At 41.9% G+C, this 25,560-nt stretch overlaps 1 protein-coding gene across 4 annotated transcripts in view; it reads right to left on the bottom strand.

Annotated features, from left to right (window-relative positions):
- ARHGAP26 (Rho GTPase activating protein 26) overlaps positions 1–25,560 on the bottom strand; it is a 380,547-nt gene that overhangs the window by 273,108 nt on the left and 81,879 nt on the right. For all 4 annotated transcript variants that reach the window (XM_048489629.1, XM_048489631.1, XM_048489630.1 and 1 more), the window contains 4 exons: positions 9,317–9,412; positions 6,294–6,355; positions 3,244–3,315; positions 1,035–1,136 (listed from right to left, as the gene is read on the bottom strand). In XM_048489629.1, the coding sequence (XP_048345586.1) occupies positions 1,035–1,136; positions 3,244–3,315; positions 6,294–6,355; positions 9,317–9,412 (332 nt within the window). The remainder of the gene's footprint in view (positions 1–1,034; positions 1,137–3,243; positions 3,316–6,293; positions 6,356–9,316; positions 9,413–25,560) is intronic.

Below are 25,560 nucleotides of genomic sequence, written 5' to 3'. Positions count from 1 at the left end.
AAGATGTGAAAGCAATGGCCTTCTGCTGCTGTTGCTCCCGATCACCTGGTCTGTTAAGGCATTTGCAATCTCAGATCAAAGAGGATCAAGATTGGTAGCCATAAATCGACTTCTCCTCCATAAATCTGTCCAAGCCCCTTTTAAAGCTATCCAGGTTAGTGGCCATCACCACCTCCTGTGGCAGCATATTCCAAACACCAATCACACGTTGCGTGAAGAAGTGTTTCCTTTTATTAGTCCTAATTCTTCCCCCCAGCATTTTCAATGAATGCCCCCTGGTTCTAGTATTGTGAGAAAGAGAGAAAAATGTCTCTCTGCCAACATTTTCTACCCCATGCATAATTTTATAGACTTCAATCATATCCCTCCTCAGCCGTCTCCTCTCCAAACTAAAGAGTCCCAAACGCTGCAGCCTCTCCTCATAGGGAAGGTGCTCCAGTCCCTCAATCATCCTTGTTGCCCTTCTTTGCGCTTTTTCTATCTCCTCAATATCCTTTTTGAGATGCGGCATTCTGCGTCTCCATATTCTGTCCTAACAGTAGTCTGGTGTCCAGTGTATAAGTTGCATGTTAAAACAATCACATCAATTTCTTTTAAACCTACTTATGACTTTTCATGATCCACACCAACTAAAGCTTTGCTGTAATTAATGAAACACAAGCTTATTTTCTTCTGAAATACACTTTTATGCTCCAGCAACCATCATAAATTTGTAATATGATTTCTAGTGCCTCTTACTTTGCTGAATCCAGCTTAAACACACAATATTTCTTGTTCCCTATATGGACCATGTATACAAACAGGTTAATAAACCTTATTTCAACCACAAATTTTTTGGTGATCTAATGCTTCTGTCTCCTTGAGGTATGATACTTTTCTCAATAGCAAGAATACTCAGGCTAAAAATTATTTCCTTAGAACTGCTCTGGTGAGTTGAAAGGAATTGCACACATCACACTGTGCCTTGGAATGCATACATTTGTGAAAACTGACACAGGATAATGTGATAAAAGAAAACAAGATACAACTCTTACCTCTTGAAGTTGGGATTCTTTTTTCTTAGAAGACAGATTTAAGTGTTTTTCTAACACACCACAGTATTTCTCTGTCTCCTTATCATACTTCTTCTTAGCTTCCTGACCAAAAAGAAAGAAAGAAAACACATGTATACAATCTTTTATTAATGACTGCACTGCAGCAGTTCTTCAGAGTTCTCCTTCACCCTCTATAGCAGCAGAAGTGAGTTGTGCCAACTTCATGTTAGGGAAAGTCAAATAGTGCCTTTTCTATATGGGTAACCAGCCTCCAAGTAAGACAAAGAATGTGACATATATAATTTGAAGTACATAATAAAAATTCTTGTAACCATCAGTAATATAATCAAGCAGATGTTTTCTGAATTCTTCACCAGAGATAAACTTTTTCCATCTTTTAATCTGGTCAACTAGAAAGTTTGTCAAAGCTATATCTAAAGAAGCTGATCTGATAAGAGAAATTAACTTCTTTAATGACACATCAGCACTTATTTGAAATCATAACTTTGCCACTGAATCCAAGATTTGGAGTGTACACATTCCTTACCCTCCCTCCTTCCTCCAATCCTGTCCTTAACTTCCTAGTAAAGGCAAACTGCAGCTTTCCATTGTGTCCTAATTGAAAACCCAAGTTTGACATTCATCCTCCTGTTCAGAACTGAAAATTCAGTTCAAATGATTGGCTTGGATCCAGTACAATGTTTCCATGAGCAGAAAGCTTTCTGCCCATGCCTCCCTGCTCCCACTGCAGCTGAAAAAGCCCCCATGTTATTTATTCATTTAATGTCACCCTGCCTTTTTCCTCAATGGGAACCCAAAGCAGCTTACATCGTTTCCTCTTTCTCTATTTTACCCTCACAACTCTGAGAGAGAGTGACTGGCCGAAGATCACCCACTCATGGCAAAGTGGGGATTAGAACCTGATATCTCCCAGATCCAAGTCTGACATGCTAATCGCTACAACCTAAATGCTGTTCCAGAAGTCCAGAACAATATTTCCATCTGTGGAAATATTGCACACTTCATCCAAGTTCATGGTGTCCAATTCTGGTTTGGTAGCAAATCCAACTGTAGTTTCATCCATTTGGACATAATAAAACTGTGTGGTTTGCCTTAACGAGGAAGTCAGGAATGAGATTGGAATGCATGAGTCAAGGTAGAGGAAGTGAAGCACTTTCCTCACTTCCAAACTATGGTTTAAAGGCCCAGAAACATTACATTGGAACTGAGACACTGTGTCTAGGCATCCAAGTATTGCACATGCCACTCTTTGACATCTATTCAAGGCTTAATAAGCCACCCAGCTGTGAGTGTTGGGGAGAATGTTTTTTGTACTTGTACCAGCTAATTGTGCTGTGAAACCATTGTGGGGGGTAAATAAATGGGAGCATACCCTTTGATACACAATCTATCAAACACGTTCTGGCTGGGGACCTCACTGTAACAATAGATTAACTCCACTGCCTTGTACAATTAGAATTCAGCCTGGAGTCAGTTTTAGGTGCTATTTTAATTCAAACACCAAGATCAGAAGCTGAACAATAAAGAGCTTACAAGAATCTTCTCTTTTATAAAAAGAAAGTCGGGTGGGGGAGAGTTGGCACAAATCCCTATTTCTTACCAGCAGCAACTAGTTGTTATAGTAACAAGGAGAAAGATCAATGTCTCAGAACAGCTGAGAAAAAGTTAACACTGCCCTGGAGTTTTACTCTCAAAAAATGTCAGTGCAAAAGAGAATGGCTTTGAGGAGTGGGAAAGCCCAATGGGGGAATAGTTTTGCTGTTATTTGCAGCAATTTACAGCTCTTTTCCCACCTCAGCTGCTGCACCAGTGCCCTTTCCCAGAAAATCATGCAGGCAGGGCATCATGGTAATGTTTCCCATCAGATGTGGCTTATGTGCCCACTCAAGAACAAAAAAGACAATATTTGATTGTCACTTACTATTAGTGTTAGGAAGGAAGGGAATTCCTTGGCCTTGGCAAAATGGACACATTCCCTTCCCAGCAAACACTTTCATGCCCTTTTGAGACCCTCACCAGAAGAAAGTAAAAACAAAGACCTTAAGAAAGCAACAAAAGACACAAGTGTCTTAAAATAGAGTGCCCAGTATTTTCAAGCATCCAGTATAATATGTCAAATGTGACTTTCTAATATCCCCGGTAGAGAGCAAAGAGTTGAAAATGAGCATTCTTCAGTTCTGCCACCTACCTTAGCAGCACCAATTTGCTCCTTCCGAAATTTCTCCAGAGGTGTGATCAAAACTTCACTAGCATTCTCAATCTGACAGAAGAAAAAAAAGAATATCCACCTTTACGAAGCTTGTTTTCTCACACATCAATACCTTGTTCAATTACTAATAAAATTTTGACTAAATAATGCAAACCATAGTTTCACAGACCATATTATTAAGGATTCCTATACTGAACTACACAAAAATAACATACACTGTTGTATAAATACTTCAAGCAGGAACAATTACAATGTGCCTTAGCCCTCACGGTTCTCTTGTATGACAGATGAGGAAGTTGTGGCTAACATAATAGAAGAAGAGGAGGTTGGATTTATACCCCTACCTTTCTCTCCTGTAAGGAGTCTCAAAGCGGCTTACAAACTCCTTCCCTTCTTCTCCCATGACACAGCCGTAGACAATTGAAATAAATCTCAGGGCTCAACTAGATGAGACACTGGAGATTTAACATGGGATCTCCCAGTACCTTTCAATTTACAGGCAGTTGTGGGGGCAGGGGACAACTGGATGATGGCCACAACTGAGAGTAGGTGGGTTTGACTCTTTCTCCATTATCATTTCCCATATAGAAATTCCTTTCTCCAAGAGTGGCTATTAGCTCCAACAGAGGAGGAAACAGGTCACCAGGACCTGGAGCCATTGGGAACAGATTTATATCAACAAATGATACAAGAGCTAACACCTTGCAGTTCCAGCTCTCATCCAGATTCTCACCCAGCCAATTTTGAAGGAAATTAAACATGCGAAGGGATCAAGCCTCTCTTGGTTTTCTTTGAGCTGAGTCCTTAGAAATCAGGACATGTAAAACTTTTGTAGCTGCTTTCACACATCACTGGATAATGCATTCCCCCATGAAAACCTAGTTGCAAACAACTGCTACAGTCACAGTACATTGAGAGTGCATTATCCAACATGTGTGAAAGCAACAGTAATATCACTCCCTACAGCCCGAAATAATGTGCCCTTATAGTTTTAAATTTCCAAAATTACTGTTGTTTATGAGTAATTACTTAGACGATGTTGCAGCTGCTTTGAATTTGCTGTCTCTCTCCCAACTGCTGTTTACTTCTTGTGCAGGCTCTGTTAGCCTATGATGGCAAGAAAGGTGGGTCACTAGTCAGTAAAAGCAGGCATAAGATGGTTCTTTCAAAGCTTCTCAGTTCCATGTAGGAAGAGGAGGTGCAGTATGAGAAGAATTATGCCATGGTGTTGAAAGAACATAATCTGTCCGTTGGTTTTTAGGGGGGGAAACTTAGATCACCACTCACAGGGTTGAAATCATATTGTATATCTACCTGTAGGCAAAATCATTTTGAGAGGCAATACCCCAGTGCTGGAGTATATCAAATATTACATATGCACAATTCACAAGGTACCCATGTTACTATTCAGGTGCCCAGCATTTTCCAGTTCTGCAATCAGATTTATTATCACTTCTAAATACTGGGGAATGGACACTTACTGAGGGTTTTAAAAAGCCTGTCCACTTTCCAATTGGGAGGATGTCAACTGCAAGTCACTACATCCAGCCCAAGGCTGTTGACACGGAACCCTTATTTTTCTGGCCAGTAACAAGTCACTGGAACAGATAACACACTTGCTCTACCAAAAAGCAGGGAGTGTTAGCACAGCAGAGGACCTGCTTAGGAAAAAAATGACTTTTTTTAAAAAATTCAAAGACGCAGTGGCCAAATACAAACTTTACTTGGGACTGCTACCCTGGAGCACAGACAATTCTAGTGCCAGCTTACTACAGATTGATTTGAACTGAGTTTATCCTCCTGGCGAGAAGTATCAAAGGAAACAAATATGCATTGTCCCCTTTTGTTTAATTCCTCTTTTGTGCATTCTGTGAATGCAGCTGCAAATGGCCCGATTACTGTATTGCATTCCATGCTTTTGGTTGTGGCGAGTAGCTTTGTAGAGGACTGAAATCTAAAACCCTCAGTCCTAACTGATTTACAGAATCCTCAAATGAATATCGAACTATTCACACTTTATTATTCCTTTCGTGCCAACAACTATAAGACTAATGATCTCAGCTTTAAAGTTAATCTGCTTAAATTAAACTCTACATTACAAGTCAGGAGCAAATTTGCAAAGGCAAGACAGGCAGAGCTAGTCGACCCAAAAGCAAGGATCACAACCTGCACAGAGGGTGATCTAACCGTTTGATGGCTCTATTACCCCTACCCCTAGGCATCACTGTTTTTGCTGTGCTGAGCTGAGCTGAACCACAAGATCCAAAGCTACAAGGAGGGGGAAAATGGGTTTTGGCTCTAAGATGGGTATATGAGTAAATAAGAAAGAAAATCATCCTACATGAGGCAGCTATTTGTGCACAGAGAGGTGGCAATGCTATCTGTCTACTGCTGACTTACACTGAATATCCACAGAGCTGAAAAATGGGAACACAATCAGCATATTTGACCCAACTCTATAACAACCTCTACATTTGATGTTATCAGGGAAACTGTATTCCATCTGAGAGCAAAAATGTACAAACAAGCTGTAGCGCATAATTGGGCCTTTGTTCTCAGAGTGCGAGACCCACTGGCTTCAGTGGTAGGCAGTCCATCGCAGTTTGCTGTCCCTGTGGTGCTGCCAAGATTGACTCCCAGAGGATGAATATTGCTATTCTCTGAGGCATAAAAACCAACAATCCTGGCTGTTGAACCAGACCAAGGCTATTGGCCAAAGAGGGCAAGAACAGGCAAAGAAATTCTTCACAATCTTCTTCCCAGGGCCTGTGTATATCGAAGTCTCTGCCATCAAGAATGTAAGCAAAAATAATAACAACCTCATTTCTGCACATGGCTCAGGACTGATTCAAAAGGAGAGACTGCTCAAAATAAGATTTTACACTGCCATCTCTTTTCACTTGGAAAACCTCTGCAGAACTGTCAGCTTTTCTGAAGACCACCTAACCACCAGTTCCTTTTCCATTATTTTTGACATCATCAGTTCCTTTTCCTTGCCACTATTTTTGAAGACATCATACTTTCCTTACCATGCGCATGCGCTCATCTTCCAGATTTCTAAGAACAGCAGCAAACTCTTGCAGGGATTTTGCTGGAAAAAAACAGAGAGTCACAAGGTTGATTACACCAAGAATGTTATCATTTTTACTTAGTTAAATTTACTTAATTAAATTTACTTAATTTGCTGTATTAAAGAATGGTACTTTAAGAGGTGAATCATTGTTACTTTCTCCCCAAAATGAGCAAAGAAATTAGCTGCCTTAACAGAGCAAACCAAAGCAGAATTACACTGTTCTATGTTCATGGGAGTCAATGGGCTTAGAAGAGTGTAACTTCACTCAGATCTGCACTGTCAAATACATCCATGTAAAAAGAAAAATAATACTCACTTGGTAGAGGGCATAGTATATAATTAATGGGGTTTTGTGTTTGCTTTTGATTAATACTGGCACCTGATAGGGAGGAGAAGGGTTGATTTAATTCTCCTTCCTACAGACCACCAAGAATTTTCAAGCAGACTTCTCAAGAGTCTCATGCAACATGTGTAAGACTTTTAGATACGTAAAGCTAAGCTGCTTTCTTCTTAAATGTTTGCATTGTTTCCATTTTATAAGTTATCTGGGGGAGCTTGTCTAATGACAAGCTAAAACAAACTCAAAGAGGTGGACAATACAACCATAGAAGACTTAGTGACTTGTGCATGGAGGCAATTCAGGCAGGGGCCACCCAGCAGAATGGTCCATATTGTGTGATGGGATACACTCCCAGAAACGTGTTCCCTCAAAAGTTTCCTATGATGGGGAAGGGGGGCACTGACAGCCTTGTACAGGGTTGTTAACACCCACTCTCACCAGGAAGAGGGCATCTGTGGTTGGGGATGCCTGACTCCACTGTGCTCCATGGATCAGTGGGACAAATCCCCATGGGAAACCATTGCCTTGCAGAATCAGAACCCTATACAGTGGCAGTAGATGAAGCAACTGAAAGCCTTCACAGGATCAATGGGTGGTATTTGGATGGCTAGAGCAATTGGAGGCTCCCAATGGGAGTGGAACAGCGGGTCCTGCCAGGTATTCAAAGGCATGGCTACAGTGACCACAGCATCTGTGGTGTTTGTCATCACGGCTCATTTCTGTTTGGCATCTCTGCAGATGGTTGGAGACTTGTGAGCATGACCAATGCAGTTTCCAACAATCTAGCTAAGTCACATAGTTAGCCCAGACCATCCGGCCTCTGGCAGCTTTCTGTTTGGCAAGTCCACCACCAACCACATGGATCCTGGGCTGGGGACAGCTCAGTCTGCCTCCCCAATGGCTTCTGGGAGCAGCTCACAAAGGCAGAGGAGCCATTTCAGCCAGAAGGACTTCAGACTTCATCAGCCAGAGGGACATCAGACTTCATCACAATTTGCTGCTTAATAAAGAGTGGGGTGTTCTGTCTCTGTCTGCTTGTTTCTGAGCAGATGAGACTTTCTCCACACCCTCCCTGCCCTACTTCCCCACATCTATGAGACTCCCTTTAAGCTTCCTGGGATAATCTCATCTTTATACATACAAGGAGGTGGGACCTAGTGTTGAGATTCTCTTGCTGGAATAACTGTTTGTGCTACAAGACTTCTGTCTTGTTCCGTTGCATAGTATAACAGAAGTCCAGTGGCACCTTGAAGACTGACTACACTTATCGGTCCCCACCCCTTTCCCATGAAACACCTGCTGCTGGCTGCTATGTGTGACTTGCAAGGAGAATGGGCTGGTGGGTGGTCCAAGGGTGTGTGTGGCTGCTCTAGTATGGACGGGGGGGGGGGGGATAGTCTTCGGGCCTCACTCTCTCCCACAGCACTGCTGATAAGCCATGCAGCTTGGCAGTGCTGATGTGCAAGGGGGTCAGGATTGGACAGAGAACAAAGGAGTTGCTGCCACACATGCGTCATGCAGGGGTTATGAAGGGCTGTAATCTACCAAAACAAAGGATCTACAATCTATCAGCTGAGCCATTCTGCTTCCCCTTTTGTAGACTGCAAGGGGGAAACATCAGCTCTGAGGTTCCTGACTGCCTCTGGCCTCTCCCCCTACGGAGATTGAACCTGGATCCCTGACCATTCTATGCCAAAGTCTGTCCACTGAGCCTTGACTGTTTTCCCAGTGTTCTCTGCCTGGCCCCATGTGGCTGGTGGTAACATCAAGACTGCTGTGGAGTGTCTATTGCCTGTTGGCATGCCTCCTTTGCATCTGCCTTCTTGGCCCAAAAGTTAGCATGCTAGTGTAAAACAAGGGGGTCAAGGCTTGAGCTTGGCCTCTTTCCTTTTCTACTTTTCCAGGAGAAAAGTGTTTGTAGCTTTGAGTAGAAATGATTGTGTAGGGACAGCACTTCTGCTAGTCAGACTCTTGAGGGGGAAGGACAGGCATCCTGCTCAACGCATGGGTGCCCTTCCCCTTTAGCGTGAATACTCAGGCCACATGCTTCTGTGGTTGTTGTGCAACCACTGGGCCCTTCTTCCCTGTCTCCTGGCTCTCTGTGAGGAGGAGTTGACATCAAGGAGCAGTGGTTGGATTGGCAGGCAGAGACTGAGTGTGCCTATACATGCCTCACCAACTAATGTCATAAGGTGCCAATGCCAGGGTGATAGGTGTTGTTGGGTTGCTGAGGACTCAAGCATATTGCTGTCTGTGCCTCGCAGAGGAGTATCTGTTATTTTCCCCTGCCAAATGTCCATAAGGAACACAACAGTGTGGTATCACAGCTTCAGCGGAGGCCAGCCACTTCCATCACAGCAGCCCTCAGGATTGAGCTATCGACCACCCACCCACTCAGAACAGAACTATTTCTTTCAACATCTTGAGTCGCTTCAGTGTCTCCAAGACACAAAGAAAACTAATTGCTTCTGAGAACCTTCTGAAGAAGCTAATAGTACTCCTCTGTTCACAAAATGGACCACACATTTGCTTATCTTCCAGCAGTGGTATTTTTAATGTGTCATTCATGAATTCCACTTCAGTTTCAATAACTGCCTGTTTGAAACAAGCTCAGCTGGCCCTGAAGGTTATGAACTTACCTATACATATTTCATCATCTGTTTCTGCATCACCTATACATCGAAATTTAAAATCATTTAAGGAATCTGCAAACTTCCGCTTTGCTGAAGACAGATCTGCCAAAAATTGAAAAAAATGGAGAAAACCTGTATTAGACTATGAGCCACAGATTTTTATTAAGGTTACTTCAACTAACTTTGCAGCTATTTCCTTCATGTCAGGCATGCTTCTTTTGAAAGTACAAAGGCCATCTCTCAAACTTCAAGAAACTCACAAAGACTATGCTGAAGAGAATTAAGTTGTACGAACAGATACAAAAACAATTACGGAGAAGAAAAGGCCTAAGAAGATCTGTTCCACCATCCATTCATAGAGGATCAAACAAGAAAAATTGCAGTACCCAAAATGCTGAAGTACACAAAATTCAGAGACTCAGGATCTTTGAAGTGTATCACACAAAGGGAAGAAACACTCCACACACAGGCATATAATTTCACAGGACATAAGAGCTCCAAGAGTTAGTGTCTGTCTTAGAGAATGCACAATTGTATCTCCACTCAAACTTTTATAATAGAGAGTACAAAACTTTTTTTTTCCAAGCCAGAAAGGATTGAGTGAAAGGGGCAGCAAAGTGTTTACTGTCACACAGATATAGGTTTTAAATAAACAGCAAAATGTACCAGTCCACCTTCTCCTTCTAGGGATTTTTTTTCTACAGTTTTTTTTTCAACAGGGTAAGTAAAATAGTTACGTAACATGTCCTACTTAACACCTGTCCAGTGGGAACAAGACCGCTCCTTTGCTATCAGTATTTAAATGTCATGAAGCTCTCAGAAAGCCTTCTTGGAAAGAAGTTTTAGTTGCAGGCACAGGACACACACCAGGCATCCAAGCCAAAGGAGAGATACCTTCAAAATATATTCAATGTTATCCACACACATCCACTAATCTTTTTAGACAGATTGCAATGTCACGTTTACTTGTTTTCTTATGTCAAGTTGCAAATGACTTATGGCAAACCAGTTTCAAGGCTACACATGTTCAGACATGGTTTACCATTTCCCGTTTAGAATCTCAGAACAGAATCAAAGAATCATAGAGTCGGAAGATACACCAAGGGCCATCAAATCCAACCCCCTGCCAAGTAGGAATACACAATCAAAGCACTCCCAACAGATGCCCATCCAGCCTCTGTTAAAAAAACCTCCAAAGAAGGAGACTTCACCACACTCTGAGGCAATATATTCCACTGTTGAACATCCCTTATTATCAGGAAGTTCTTCCTAATATTTAGGTGGAATTTCTTTTCGTGTGCCTTGAATCAATAACTCTGTGTTCTAGTTGCAGAAGCAGTAGAAACAAGCTTGCACCCTGTTCAACATGGCACCCGTCTCTTCTCCAGACTAAACATACTTAGCTTCCTAAGGTGCACCTCATAGGGCATGGATTCCAGACCTTTTACTATTTTGGTTGCCCTCCTATGGACCTGTTCCAGCTTGTCAATATCCTTCTTGAATTGTAGTGCCCAGAACTGGACACAGTATTCCAAGTGAGGTCTGACCAATGCAGAATACAGAGGTACTATTACGTCCCTCGATCTAGACAACTTTACTCCTATTGATGCATCCCAGAATTGCATTGGCTTTCTTGGCTGCCACATCACACTGCTGACTCAGGTTCAGTTTGTGGTCTACAAAGTTTGTGGTCACATGATCAGTTTGTGGTCATATGTAATATTGACAAGCCAGGTGTCACCACCCATCCTATATCTGCATTTCATTTTTTCTGCCTGAGTGTAATATCTCACATTTATCCTATTGAAATTCATTTTGTTAGTTTTGGCCCAGCTCTCTAATCTGTCCAGGTCATTTTGAATGCTGAACCTGTCCTCTGGAGTATTAGCTATCCCTCCTAATTTGGTATCATCTGCAAATTTGATTAGCATGCTCTCTATTTCATCATCCAAATCAATGATACAAATATTGACCTATACAAAAATAATATTGAATAGTATGCACCAGTAGCATTGTTTAGCCCACACTTTATTAGCTTGCTTGCAAGAATATCATGGGACACCTTGTCAAAGACCTTACTAAAATCAAGGTATAGCATTCCCTTGACTACCAAGTTTGTCACTCTATCAAAAAAAGATAAGATTAGTCTGACTTGTATTTGAGAAACCCATGTTGACTTTTAGTGATCACAGCATTCCCTCCTCCAGTTTGCTGGGACTTTCTCTGTTCTTCAGGAGTTCTAAAAGATTATAGCCAGTGGTTCTGAGACAACTTATGCCAGTTCTTGTAATACCCTGGGATATAGTTCACCAAGCCCTGGAGATCTGAATTCATTTAAAATAGCCAGGTATTTCTGTACTTCCTCTTTATTTATTCTTTGTTGAATTTCCCCTGTTCCGTTTCTCTCTTGTTGAGCACTGTTTTCCTTTTGGGAAAAGACTGAGGCAAAGAAGGTGTTGACTAGTTTTGCCTTTGTCCCCTGTTAGCATTTTGCCATTTCCCCCATGCAGTGACCCTACTATATGCTTTTTTCTTTTTGCTACAAACACAACCAAAAAAAGTCTTTTGAAATTATTGTTAACCTCTCTGGCAAGCCTGAGCTTATTCTGAGCTTTAGCTTTTCTGACTTTCTCCCTACATGTCTTGGCTATTTGTTTGAATTCCCTCTTTGATTTCTCTTTTTTTCCATTTCTTGCACATGTCCTTTAAAAATCTTAGCTCAGTTGAAAAATTTTTAGACATCCATCCTGGTTTCCTTAGACACCTTGCATTTTTCCTCCTCATTGGAATTGTTTGAAATTGTGTCTCAAGATCTCACTTTTAAGAAACTCCCCTCCATCATGCACTCCCTTCTCTTTTAGTATTCTTAAACACAGGATCACACCCAGTAGTTTCCTAAGTTTACCAGAATCAGCCATCTTAAAGTCTAGAATGCATGTCTGACCACACATGGAATCCCCTTTCCACTGTATAACAAACTCCAGGAGAACATGGTTACTCCCACCTAAGGATCCTACCACTTCCATCCCATTAACCAGGTCATCATTGTTGGCTAGGAACAGATCTAAACTAGTCAATTCCCTAGTTGCCTCTTCTACCTTCTAGATCATGAAACTGTCTGCAAGGCAAGTGAGGCATTTCTTATATCTGCATAGCATCCCTGGACTTCCTTGGTGGTCTCCCATCCAAATACTAACCAGTGCTAACTCTACTTAGCTTCCCAGATCTGACCAGATCACTCTAGCCTGGGCTATCCAGGTCAGAGCAACATCATCTTACCTTGCTCCATTCCCTGGAAAACTAGAGTCTGAACTATTACTTTGGTTTCATATACTTGAGAGAGGCCAGGCTCTGGGTAGGGCAAAAGCTTTAGGGAGTCCAGGGGCGGGGGCCCAGGAGCAGGGCCACGCCTGAACCCCACCCCCAGGTGGGAGCAGGGGGCGCCTGGAGAAGGAGTTGTCTCTGGGCACCATTTCCCACCCATACGCCTCTGTCAGTAGCACATGGTCACTAACTGCTCACTTTCAAATCTGAAAAACACTAGTAAGGGCCTATCACTACCATCAGCCCATCCTGCACTTTACCCTCCTACTCATTTTCTTCTGTTCCACATTTTCTCCTTTAATTTACCCTGCTTCTTTCAGTGTTATTGGCTTATCTACTCATCACGTTAGAAGGGGATTCATGCCTGTTCTGTGCTTAACATCCTGTGACATCACATAAAAGGACTATGAACCTTTGGCCTAGCAAACTTTGACAGTCAACAGTGATCTCAAAATCTGAACAACAAAGTCATGAACAAACTGTGTGGAAATAAGCCACCTTGCATAAGGAAACTTTCTTCCCCTTTTTAAAAAACTTAAATGTGCCAGTGGCTTGGATCCAAACTAATATTTCGGGAGGTGCAATGATTTCCACCCACAGAATGTAATTTTCCTACCACTTTCCTAGGAATAGGATTTTAGGGTACACTTCAAACTACTGCATGGGGGTGATCATGTTCCGTGGGTAGAAATCTTTGCACCCCAGAAAAATTGGGCCCAAGTCAAAACTTCTAAGGATATCACAGGACATAAGCACCTTCCATTTCATTCCATTCAGTGACACATTCAGAAATGTCAACCCTTGAGAATGAAGAAGAATAAAGAACCTAGGACCAGTGGTAATATAGGATAGCATCTGAGGAACCTATATTAACACCCTCTTTCCAGCGCATTTAATATCACTGGGGGAAGAAACCATTGGCTCCTCTGTCCTCACCAGACGTTATCCAAGAAACCTGATTTGAGTAGAACAAGACAATCAATTTAATAGAACATGTCAGATAGTCCTAAACCCTTCCAAAAGTCTTCTTTAGAAAGCCAGACTCACTTCCATAATGTATAGAAGAACTAAAATGTTTTCAGAAATGGAAGGGGCTCCAGAGAATTCAGCATTTAACCTAGCTATTCAGAAGTAATGCCAGCTTTCTGTCATTCCATTCATAATAAGGAAGCTAAATGTTAATTACATAAGGAGCCATTTCCTTTTCTCTAAGCTGTACGCTGACCTCATGCCATGGAGGCTGTTTACAGAGTGTTCTGCTATACTTTACTCTTCCACTCACCATAAGCTCAGCAGTGGGCCTGGCTGGCTTTGCTGTGGAATCCCAGTCAAAATGGATTTACTACAACATCATTCAGTCCTGCAGTGTTTGGGAAAGATCCAAATACCCCATTCTTCCAAAGAGAGGAAGAGTGGAAAGAGACTGGTGTAAGACCTGGAAAGCTGCCAGACCAAAGCGCAGTACATGAAGCTCCTTAGCAAAGAATCCACTGAGAGAGCCATGGACAAACAGCAAGTCAGGCTCAGTAGGAGTTTTTATCTGAAAAGCCTCTACTAAGGGAGAAAATAAATTCCGAGCTATAGGCTGAATCCACACATAAATATGTGGATTGTTCTGAAATAATTTCAGGGTGTTTTTCACACACTGTACTGCTTTTAATCTTTTAATCTTTTTTTAGCTATGCTTATTAGATGCCTCATTTCTAAGATGCTTCAAGCTACCACTGATGGAAGCAAAGGCAGGCTATAAACACTGTAATAAATAAAATCAAATCATGGCTTCACCAAACATTGCTCTGTCCCTCCTCTATCTAGGTATGGTGTAGTCCAAATCCCTCCCTCACTTGCTTAGTCACAAAAACCATAATTATTTTGCATGTCAGCCAGTAGGTTTCCATTTATGTTTCACACAAACTATTTTGATTTCAGCGCCTGGAAACACTGGCAATTGGACGGGCATAGACATGGAAGTAACATGGAGTGTGCAAAAGAAGGAGCAGCAAGTCCAAGGTCAGTCCTGAAGGGCTAAAATACTGCTTTCCTAACATGACATCTAAGCTAGTAGCCACAGTGCTGCCATTGACAAGTACAAGACAGCAAACCACAACCAAATCCCAGCATTTATTCACAATATACAAAACACAGATAAAATGCTGATCAGTCAACTAGCAGAGCAGAAACATAATTTAAGCACCAGTCAAGAAAGAAACAAAGCCATCAGTGTTCGTGTTGTAAAGGCCCCAAGCTCACTACTTCAGTGTGGGTATAAAAGAGATCAAAGAGTCACTTCAGCCCAAGATGGTTTAATAAGCACCATAGTAATGAGCTCCACGTAATCTGCATCTCAGGTCGATTCCCCACGGGCAAATTTTCCCGTGATACTCACAGCAAAAATCACGGTTTGGACAATGTCTCCCCATGGCTTAAGTGCCAAACACGGCTTCATCCCAGTTCTGGCACTCACTCTTATCACACGTTTTTTCAGAACCTGCATTGAAGTGCACCTTTTTTTCAATCACACTCTGAAGCCGGTTCAGTGGGGAGAAATGGGGGACAGACGCAGCTTATTGTTCCCTTTGAACCTTCCAGCCAATCAGAACACAGTGGACTGTGTGCAGAGTGTGAACAGTCTTTTTGTGTGTGTGCGCTGGGCGTGGCTACGAAGAAACATAAATACGAAGCTACGGGATATAGATTTTGATAAATTGTTTATGCGTGGCTATGTTTGAATGTTAAAATGAGAATAAGAACAACATGAATTTTCAGTCAAGGGCAGAGTAGTGCTCCCGCTCCAACATAATAGCCAATCAGTAGAAACCTGCTCAAACGGAGAGGAGGGGAAATTCTGCCTGCATGCAAAAAAAAAAAAGGTAAAAAAAAGTTCCCGCCCCAACAGCCAATCAGGATGAGGAAGAACAGTCCTGCCAAGCACATCGTGTGTCCGTGGGGAGTGTTACATTGTTTGAAACCGCGATAGACATTGAGGTCTTCACTAGACACACACTGCAGTGGGGAGGGAGAAACCACGATAAAAAGGTGCCGTTTCTTTTGAAACTGGGGTGTATCTGGCTTAATTTCTCAATGGGGAATCCACCTCAGAAGCATTAAGGATCAAAAATTACACCCAACTTTACATACAGGTGCAATGATTTATCCCATCTACCATGATTCCTGCAGGAATTCTCTTCCACCACTAGATGGTGATCTGCTACATCATTCTATGAAATGGATTAATAACTGCAAGCATAGCTTTCCTAGGACATCAAGAACTGAGGAAAGAATTTGTTTCTACACACACAACCTAAAAGAAGTGAGATTATCAACTGAGAACTGCAGTTCTCTGCAACTTCCAGATAGGTCTAATTATGTTTGGATATGTCTAATTATTTGATGTCAATTTGCTGCTTTAATTCAGATTTGCCTTGTTGAAAAAATGAGCCCAAAGGTAATTAGACATTTAGGTAATTAGAACCTTCTTGGGGAAATTAGACATTTAGGGAATTAGAACTTTCTTGGGGAAAGAATGCACATTCAGATTTGATCACTGTATTCTAGAGCTGAGATGTGAAGAGGGTGCATTTCCTGAAACCTTTCAGTAAACGTTTCAGCAACAATGGGGGAAGAATGTTAGCCCTTTCAGTGAGGACATGAAACATCACCCAGGCTCTGAATTGGCTTTATGACATTATCATAAATTGGCTTTGTCGTGGATACCATGAAACCAGCCTTGTAACAGGATTCTTATTTAGCTGCAATCACTGGGCCTGAGAAAAAGACAAAGAAGTTTTGACATTCTATTCAAGGTAGTGTTGTCAAGGAATGAAAAGGCAGCCTTTATAAAGATGAGGAAGGGAAGTTTCAAGGAAAGGGCTCAACATCACAATGGACAGCCCTAGTTTCAGTAGCACTCAAAACTGTGTTTGGCCCCCAGATATTTAGTTTTCTAAACCAACATCCATTAATTGAAAGAGAAGCAACCACAAAAACAATTAAGTTTAAATGTTCTGCTTATAACTGGCAGTTTGAATGGTTATTTTCCTTCCAAGTCCCAGGTAATCTTAGGTGCCATTTAGCTTTACCTACCATAGTGGTGACAATAAGTCTACAGGAACTTGTTTTCCTCCAAATGTGGGAGGGAGGGGAGCTGAAATCCATGCAATATGTTTCTTCTGATCAAATCTAAATACACTTAGCATTTCAATAACATAAACCCCATCATTCATAACTTCACATACAAAATTGTACTATTTGACATATACTGGGAATCATAAACGCATCCATTTTCTACAAGCAAAATTATCATACCCTGCAATAGCTACAAGCTGGTATACCCTCTGTCACTGAACATGAATCTTACTTTATACATGAGTAAAATTTGTCTTAAAAGCATTTTATTCATTCCAGAAGAGAAAATACATTATCAGAGTTTTTTCAGCACTCTCTAAGGCCGTTTCTGCACGAATCTCGCGTGAAGCGGCGAATTAACCGGCCGGGCGCATTAATGACGACCGATGCCCAAGAATATAGGACTGTCCCGCGACGGACACGCCCCTGGCCCAGCCGCCGCCTGCTTTCGATGCAGCTTAATACCTGTGGCCTCGAATGGCGCTTTAAGCCTGGGAGAGGTCCGTTTACTACTGGGGCATATTCTGCCCGTCAGGCGCCATCACTCAATCTTGAGCCTAACTGTAGTTCAGAATTTTTCCATTCTGAGAAAAGACCTATATATACCTGCTTAAAAAGTTGATAGAAAAACCTTTCTTCCTCTTTAAAAAAACATTTTATTAATTTTTACCAATGTAAAAAACACACAAGGAAAAGGAAAGTTAAAGAAAGAAAACCATAAAAATCCATAAATTAGTATTCAAAAAGTATATTCCTATTTAAACAAACATCGAATGAAATGGATCTTAGTTGTCAATAAACTATAAACATTATATAAATTTAACAAAGAGCCTTTCATCTTACTTATTTCACCTAACATTCTTCTGTTCAGAAAACACCCACTTGCATCTGTTAATTAAATAGTTACTACTAGCCTTGGCTACTAAAATATCCATTTAATTGCTCTAATTCAAATTTTTAAAATAATTATTTTGACTCTTATGTATTCTTATTCTACATCTGTAGGAAAAGCACTAATTGTAACTGCAGTTGGCTAATCAAAACATCACTTCACAACACATTTAGGAGAAACCATGGATTAAACACCAAACGATGGTTTCTTACTCTAGTTTGCAAGGCAATCATGAGTAATAGTCTGTCAATTCAGATATTACAAGAAACCATAGTTTTTCTAGCCATACCTTGTGTAATGGTTGAATTATGTATATGCTTGTGGAAGAGGTTCAGTAGAAGTAACTAGTAGGAAAGCCAGATAAGAGCAAAAATAGATTTTTTAAAATAGTGCTATATTTGGCTTAAAAGAGATTCCATAAGAAAAACATCTTTCCCTGTTAATCTCCTCCATTATTCATCTTTTGTGCATGAAAAGAGGGCAGTCTAAAGCAAAGCCACCTTAGTGGGTGGAAAAAGCTTAGCGGGTGGAAAAGTAAGAGCAATTAAAAATATCTGTCAGAACACTAACTGGAATTATAAAGGGAATTTCCAGACTAAAATATGAATCAAAATTACTTCCTACATCAAACATTGTCATTTTGCATACCACTGGTACATAAAAATTGAACCAGTTGCATCAAATAAGAGACATATTTACATAAGGCTTGCTGTAAAACAGGCTGTAAAATTTAGCTCATTGTTTAGCTTATTAACATAACATAAATTTAGTAACCCTTACTTGGCAACTACCACTTTATGCCATAGTAGGCCAAACTTCCCTACCAATTATTGCTTCCTTATGAAGGCAGCTCTTTCAGCACAGGAGTGATACAATCCATGTATCCCTCTCAACTTGGCCTTCAGCAAACAGCCCGGCTAACGCACTTTGAACCAAACTGAATTATCCAGTTTTCAAAGGCAGCCCCCATATTAAGCACACTACAAATGTGCAATGTGACACTGCTCATCACACCCTGATCACATTTTTTTCTGAGGAACAGGCATGGTTGGTAAATAAGTCAAAGACAATACAAGATACAATACCTGTATGCCAGGATCCATCAACATTTCCCAATGTGTAAACCATGTTCATTCCCAGGGAGTGCATCCCCTCTAAAACATTCTGAGGCCTCAATCCTTGAGCAGCTCTGCTTTTTGACTAATGCACTGAATACACACACTGAATAGTGAACTTCCAATCTATTTTCAATGTACTTTAGTGATGGTTTGAAAGTGGATTCTGGTGTTTCACATAGTAAAATCCAGTTGCAAAGTGCACTGAAAGTGGATTGAAAGGGCAGTATTCAGTATATGTGCAAGTCCCCTTTGGTCTACTGCATCTGTTAAAATTAATGCAGTGACCACAGGCAAACGCTCCTTCTATTATCATTGGTTATAAGTGTAAACAAGTAACATTCATGAACTATTTTTTTCACAGAATGGATGCAGTAATTGCTATTATAACATAACTACATAATCATTTATGGCTAGGGGGTTGCTAATTTGGGGGTGGGAAATTCCTGGAGATTTGGACATAGAGACTAGAGAGGGTTGGGTGGCATCTCAACAGCTCTTTTCTCCAACAAAACTGACCTCTGTTCATTTGTGCACTTGTGATCTGCTCCGCATACATTACTGTCAGGTCAGATTTTCAATTGCACACGTTCTCCTGTTCCCAAACTCACCACGCAGCAGATAAGAGAATCAATGCTGTTTCCAAAAGTAGGGAAAGGGCAACTTTTCCCCCTGCCTTCGCAAGAAAAGCAAATGAGATGGCATACATTACTCTCTCTTCAGGTTTTCTCGCTCCTCCCTGCCTTCCCCACCCAAGTTCCACCACTGACAATCGATCAAAAAGGCTACTTTTTTAAAATTTCAAACTAAAGGTCTATCAATGGAGCAAAGCCAGTGAAGTAATGCAGAAGTCAGCAAATGAAACAAGGTGGGAGGCAACCAATCACATAATAGGAGGGTCAGAGGGTGCTTGGAATGGTCATATGGGGGTGCACTCAGCCAGCTGCTGGGGCGGAGGAAGGGGGCAGCTGGCTGAATGCACCACCCCACATGACCATTCAAGCTTCCTGGGGTGAATGCTGTGCGCTGAGCCCCAGTGGGTCCCTCCCCCTGAGGGTATGTGTGTGTGCGTGCCAGCCCCCTCTTCTCGCTGCCCGGCACTCACCGGGGGCTCCTTGGCCGAGCAGCTGGGAAATGTCTGGAGGTTCCTCAGCATCCCGTATTTGCCTTTTGCCTGGGTGCCAGACCAAAGATACTTGCTCAGGTGGCTGGGAAGGGGCTGGGGGCATGTGTGTAAATGTGCACCCTTGCCCTTCCTCCTCTGAATGGACTTTGTTGAGAATTCTAATTGCTTAGTACATGGCATAGGTTATGCTAATACAGGTAAATTTCACATATTCTTCTGCCAGTTGTGATTCTTCTTTTATGGAAAGGTTTTCTGAGGCAAATGAACTCCTGGGTATCCTGCCAAATAAAACCTGCTAACCCCGGTCATTGCACTATAGCAAACCTTTGCAGCACAGGAAAATTTATCTGTGAATACTCTTGGGCAATAACCTATGGATACAATCATGGGGTGCAGAATCCCCTGTCCAATAACACGTTCCTTAAACTTACTTCTGGAACAAAATATCTATTCTGTCTATTCACTTTTAAAGAAGTTAATGCTAGATTTGTTTGACTAATAAACAGAAACGAAGCTTCCAAACTCTTAAATTCTGAAGTTGTCCTTTCCTTGGCTTCATGAAACTTAATTATGTTATCTGAACAGCAAAGCCAAGGAAAAGGTTTGTTAACCCTTCCCTTTTTACCTTTGGTTTTATTGAGATGATTCATAGTTTTACATTGCTGAACATTGACTTAAGGGTCATCAGTTATTCTTCACAATTCTACTAAACACCAGAAGTATACCCTTAATTCTGCAACACCATACTTTCTCTTTAGAATAGGATAGTATGACACTCTTCCTTTAATGCAGCTGTTTAGTTTATTTACCCAAAGTTCCATGTGCTGCAATGGACAGAGTTTTGGAATTTCCTTGCAATGGCCTGAGTTCAAATCCTTGTTTTGTCATGAAACTTATTTGCCATGCAACAATAAGCATATATCGCTGGACAAAAGTCCAAAGGAATTCAGCATGGCTTACTTCCAGATGAGTGTGTTTAGGCTTGCAGCCTATGAGGTTTGGGGTCAAACCTTCTTTGTCTAAGTCTAGCTTTCTGAGGTTGGGCAACAGAATAAAATAGGATTACTCTCAGGTGTGCTGTTCTGAGCTCATTGGTGGGAAGGGCAGCATATGAGTCAGAAGAACAGATAAACTGGTTAGATATGCCAGAGAAGAGCAACCCCATCTGTAAACTGATATGACCTTTCCCCATGAGAGGTGGGGTACGGGGGAGGGGGGGTGCAAGTTGGGTAGATATGTCCTGCAGGCAACAGAAACAAGGAAGCAGAGGGCGAGCAAGCTTCACCATTATCTTAAGAGTAAACTGAAGTTTTTTATTAAAAAAAACATTAGCATCAAAAATCTATGTATGTATCTTCAATTCAGTGAAATAATGCTAGGCCAAAGACAGAAAACATAAACAAAGGTGCCAAAAGGAATTGCAAGGAAGCAAGCAAGGCAGTGGCAGGCAGGCAAAATGGTGGATAAGATAGGCCTTCTCTTTGGAAGAAAACCACAGGGAAACCCACTATGAAACACACAGCCATGCTGCAAACAGTAAGTGTACAAAAGGCTTCTGAGATGTGAAACAATTTTTTGAACAAGGTGAAGAAGTGTCACAAAGTTAACAGGTCAAGAACAGCACATTGGACTCAAAATCCAGATTTTATTTAACTTTTATGCCACCCTTCCCCTTGTGGACTCAGGACAGGGTACACCATATAAAAATTACAGTAAAACAAGGTGCCAAAAGGTCACATGCACTTCAAAATACAACCATAAATAATTGTAACTAAACCAAAAAAATCCCCATGAGGAGACAGAGAAGAGGAAGGCCACTGACAAAAGGGATGCCATCCATAAGAGTTCCATTAATGTGCCAGATTGCTGCCTTTTAAGCTCTGGGTTCTCTTTTTTTGGCAGTGTTTACAGTAAACCAGAAAAAGAACTTCTTCATTTTCTACTTCCAGATGTTTTCCACATATGTTGCTCTGTTTCTGCTTCTATAGTTGTGACACACCAATGACACCAAATACGGAAGAATTAAAAATCCTGCAAGTGTAGCTGCTTGGGTGCTTTAAAAGGCAGTGGGAGTGGCCCTCACTCCATTTTTAAATCACCCACATTAGGTTTTAAAGTGGCAGAGCCATCCCTGTGTTGGACACATGAATGCCATCACATCTGGTTTGGCCCTTAGACACTAACCTATGTGTTGAAATGAAGACAAGACTAATGTATCTGAATATTAGGGGCTTCATTGATTTTGTGGGATGTCAAAAGTTAAGCTTAGTGTAGTTGAGTTTAGTTGTTGGTCTCCTTAACGGTGGTGATGAGATTTAGATTGCTCATAGATTGGGTTTAATATGTATACAACTACAGTAGGTTTTGAGAGTGTAGATAGGATTTTGTAGTTTTAAGTCGTCCTGGATTACAGAATTTAGGGGAAGTCACCATCTAAATTTGATGTTGTTACCAGGTTAATGAATTTATGAGGCTTGGCTCAGTTGTAATGGTTTATGATTTCATGTATTAGGGATTAATGCTGCTGTAGGTGTCAGGATGTTGTGACACTCAGCATTATGCTATTATGTTATGCAATGTATTATGTTGTTATGCTATTACAAATTGTTATGTGTTATGATGATTATGCTATAAGTTGTTAACTTGAGATAGGAATATTAAGTATTATTGTATATTAAGTATTATTGAGCTGATGTTGGACTATATTAGGGTTTATTGTAAATGATGTCGTTATTATGCCTGGTCCTATTGTACTAATGTATTGTTGTTTATTCAATGTACATAGTCCTGAGCCCTCCAGGGGAGGGCGGTATATAAATTAAATTTCAAATCAAAAAATCAAATTAAGAGTCTGGTACATGAACTCAAGACCCAAGAGTACATCCAGATTATGCTCCATATGTACAGATCTGAATGTTCACTCAGATGTGCATCCATACATAAATTCCATCAGTGGTGGGATTCAGCAGGTTTGCACCATTTCAGCAGAACCGGTTGTTAAAATGGTGCTTGTAAACAACTGGTTGTTAAATTATTTGAATCCCACCACTGGAATCAGTTGTTAAATTATCTGAATCCCACCACTGCATTCCATGAAAAAAACCACAGCATATGCAGTCAGAGGGTGGATGGTTTCTGAAAGACCATGTGAGATCCCCCCAGGGCCAGCAGCCACATGCCTTTGTGGAGATGCTGTGTTCTTCCAACCATGCCAAAGACAAGCAAATATGTCAGAAAGAAAATGAAGGCACTTAATTATTTTGCTCCTTCACAATGCCAGCTCTTTACACTCCACTCCTAGATGCTGGATCCTACCAGCAGAGTTAAGTTACGGGGGGAGGGGGGAGCCATTCTGCCTGGGGCAGATGTAAAAAGTTAATTTTGGCTTCCCTCTGAGCCAGGAATGTCATCTTCTGGTCGTTCAGGAGGCTCTGTACTCCTTTCCAGCTTCCACCCAGCTGGACCCTTACCTCCTCCAACTGGAGACTTTTATCCCTCTTCCACAAGCCACTTCTAGTCACTGCATCCCTGCTCTTGATCTTGAACAGGTTCTTTCTGTTGAGGAGACTGTTACTCCACAGTAGATCTTGGCTCCATAGAAAGCTAATGCTGCCGGGCCTTCCACCTACAACCACCCTGCCTATTATCCTTTAATGAGTTAGTGGCAGCCTCCCCTCACAGCCACCTTGTGGATTCTCCATTTGACTGGCACACCACATACTTCACTGCAGCCTCCCTACCAGCCCAGCTCAATTGTGAGCTTTTATCCATGTACCACTATCATTCTAAGTCAGCAAGAGAGCTATGTCTATGCTCAGCCTTTTGTCACACTGATTTGGAAAACTGTGGAACTTTTCAAACATACACAACATTTTCCTGCATACCTCAGGAGTTCCTTTTGTGTTGGGAAAATTCCTCCTAGCCTACTTATTCCCCCTCCCCCACCTTTCCGATGAAGTGTGCCTGTGTGCAGGACATCCTGCATGAAAATAGGGGGAAATGACAGTGTAGTTCAACCATACCAACTACAACAAAAGAGTATAATAAGAAAAACAATTACGTAGCTACTCCAGCTGAAGCTTTAAAAACTGCCCTTCTTCCAACACTACACACATATAATTTGATTTTTAACCATGGCCACAGTTCCCAAGAAGTGTAGGAAATAGCCATAAAGTGCTGCTGTTGGGCAGGAAAAGTCATAAAAATTATTGAGGAGAAAGGAAGCATACACTAAGGCAGCGATAGTATTAATGCTAATTAAAGTAATTTAAAGTTAATAAAATCAAATTGCCCAGCGATATACTTGTAGAGCAAGAGAATTCCCCCTTTTTTTAACGAAGAGACTGTAAGGAGCAAAACTTCCACTCCAGAAAGAGGGCTGTGCATTTTCTGTGAGTTTGTCCCCATTTAAGCAATGCTGTCTCCTCAATAGATGCTAACAGCAAGGTAGTTTTTCACCTTTTCCAAGTGGCTCTTCCTTAACATATTTTTCAAAAATTAAGGGCCAGACCACCTCATCGCTGGTACTTAATTACTAGAGTTCTAGTCAGGTAATTTGGCATTGAAAGATGGCTGCAGAAGTCCAGATCTGGTTCGTGGTAATGGCAGTTTAACTCTTTCCTCAGTCCTGCTTCATGATAAAAAATGTCCTCATCCTCAAGCTATTTTAAGCTGTGGTCAGGGGAAGTATATATTTTGTGTCCTTTTTCCCTCAGCAGCAAGGCTTAAAACATTGAGGAAGCTCATTTCCACTTGGGGAAACAGCACAGGAGGAAGAATTAAGTCCCACCACACAGCACTGTGACTAGATCAGTGAGTGTACACAAATGCTCATCCATACATAGCTGCTTTTCCCAGCCAAATAATACATCTAGAAACCTGAGCAAATTTGCAATGGGCCCCCTCTTTTCCGTAGCAGTCTGTCCTTTCCCAGTAAATACAGCTACGGGGTGCTGTTGCACGATTGGTAGGTGATATCCTCACTCCCCAACCAGAAAGTGTATATAGATGCATAAGGAGCAGCAATAGCTCCTCCATCATGAAGAGAAAACAGCAGAAATTCTTCCCCCTAGTCAAGCATTTTTTAGACCTTAGAAGGGCTAGCTCAGGGGTAGGGAACCTTTAACACTCAAAGAGCCATTTGGACCCATTTTCCACGGGAAAAGAAAACACTTGGAGCCGCAAATAATGTTTGACATTTAAAATAAAGATAACACTGTATATATTGGGTTTTTTTACCTTTTGCTCCACTCATTCTGAGAAGCGCTTGGATGCGCTCGCCCTGCTGCCTGCAGGGCGGGCAAGGATGGGGTCAGTGGCTTGGCCTTGCCAGCCGCCAGGAAAGCGCCCGCCCCGCTCGAACGGGGTGGGCGAGAGGGGAAGCCCGCGGCACTGCCCAGCTGGCCACCGGCAATTGGTGCACCTGCCCTGCTGCCTGCACGGCGGGCAAGGATGAAGCCGGCGGCTCGGCCTTGCCATCTGCCGGGAAAGTGCCCACCCCACTCCAACGGGGCGGGCAAGAGGGGAAGCCTGCGGCGCGGCCCAGCCATCCGTGGGCAATTGGTGCGCCCGCCCTGCTGCCTGCAGGGCAGGCAAGGATGAAGCTGGCGGCTCAGCCTCGCCGTCCATCAGGAAAGCGCCCGCCCCGCCCCAACGGGGCAGGCGAGAG

The sequence above is a fragment of the Sphaerodactylus townsendi genome, linkage group LG03 (assembly GCF_021028975.2).
Source record: "Sphaerodactylus townsendi isolate TG3544 linkage group LG03, MPM_Stown_v2.3, whole genome shotgun sequence".
In the NCBI taxonomy this organism is placed as follows: domain Eukaryota; kingdom Metazoa; phylum Chordata; class Lepidosauria; order Squamata; family Sphaerodactylidae; genus Sphaerodactylus; species Sphaerodactylus townsendi.
This window is presented reverse-complemented; position numbering and strand designations above follow the sequence as displayed.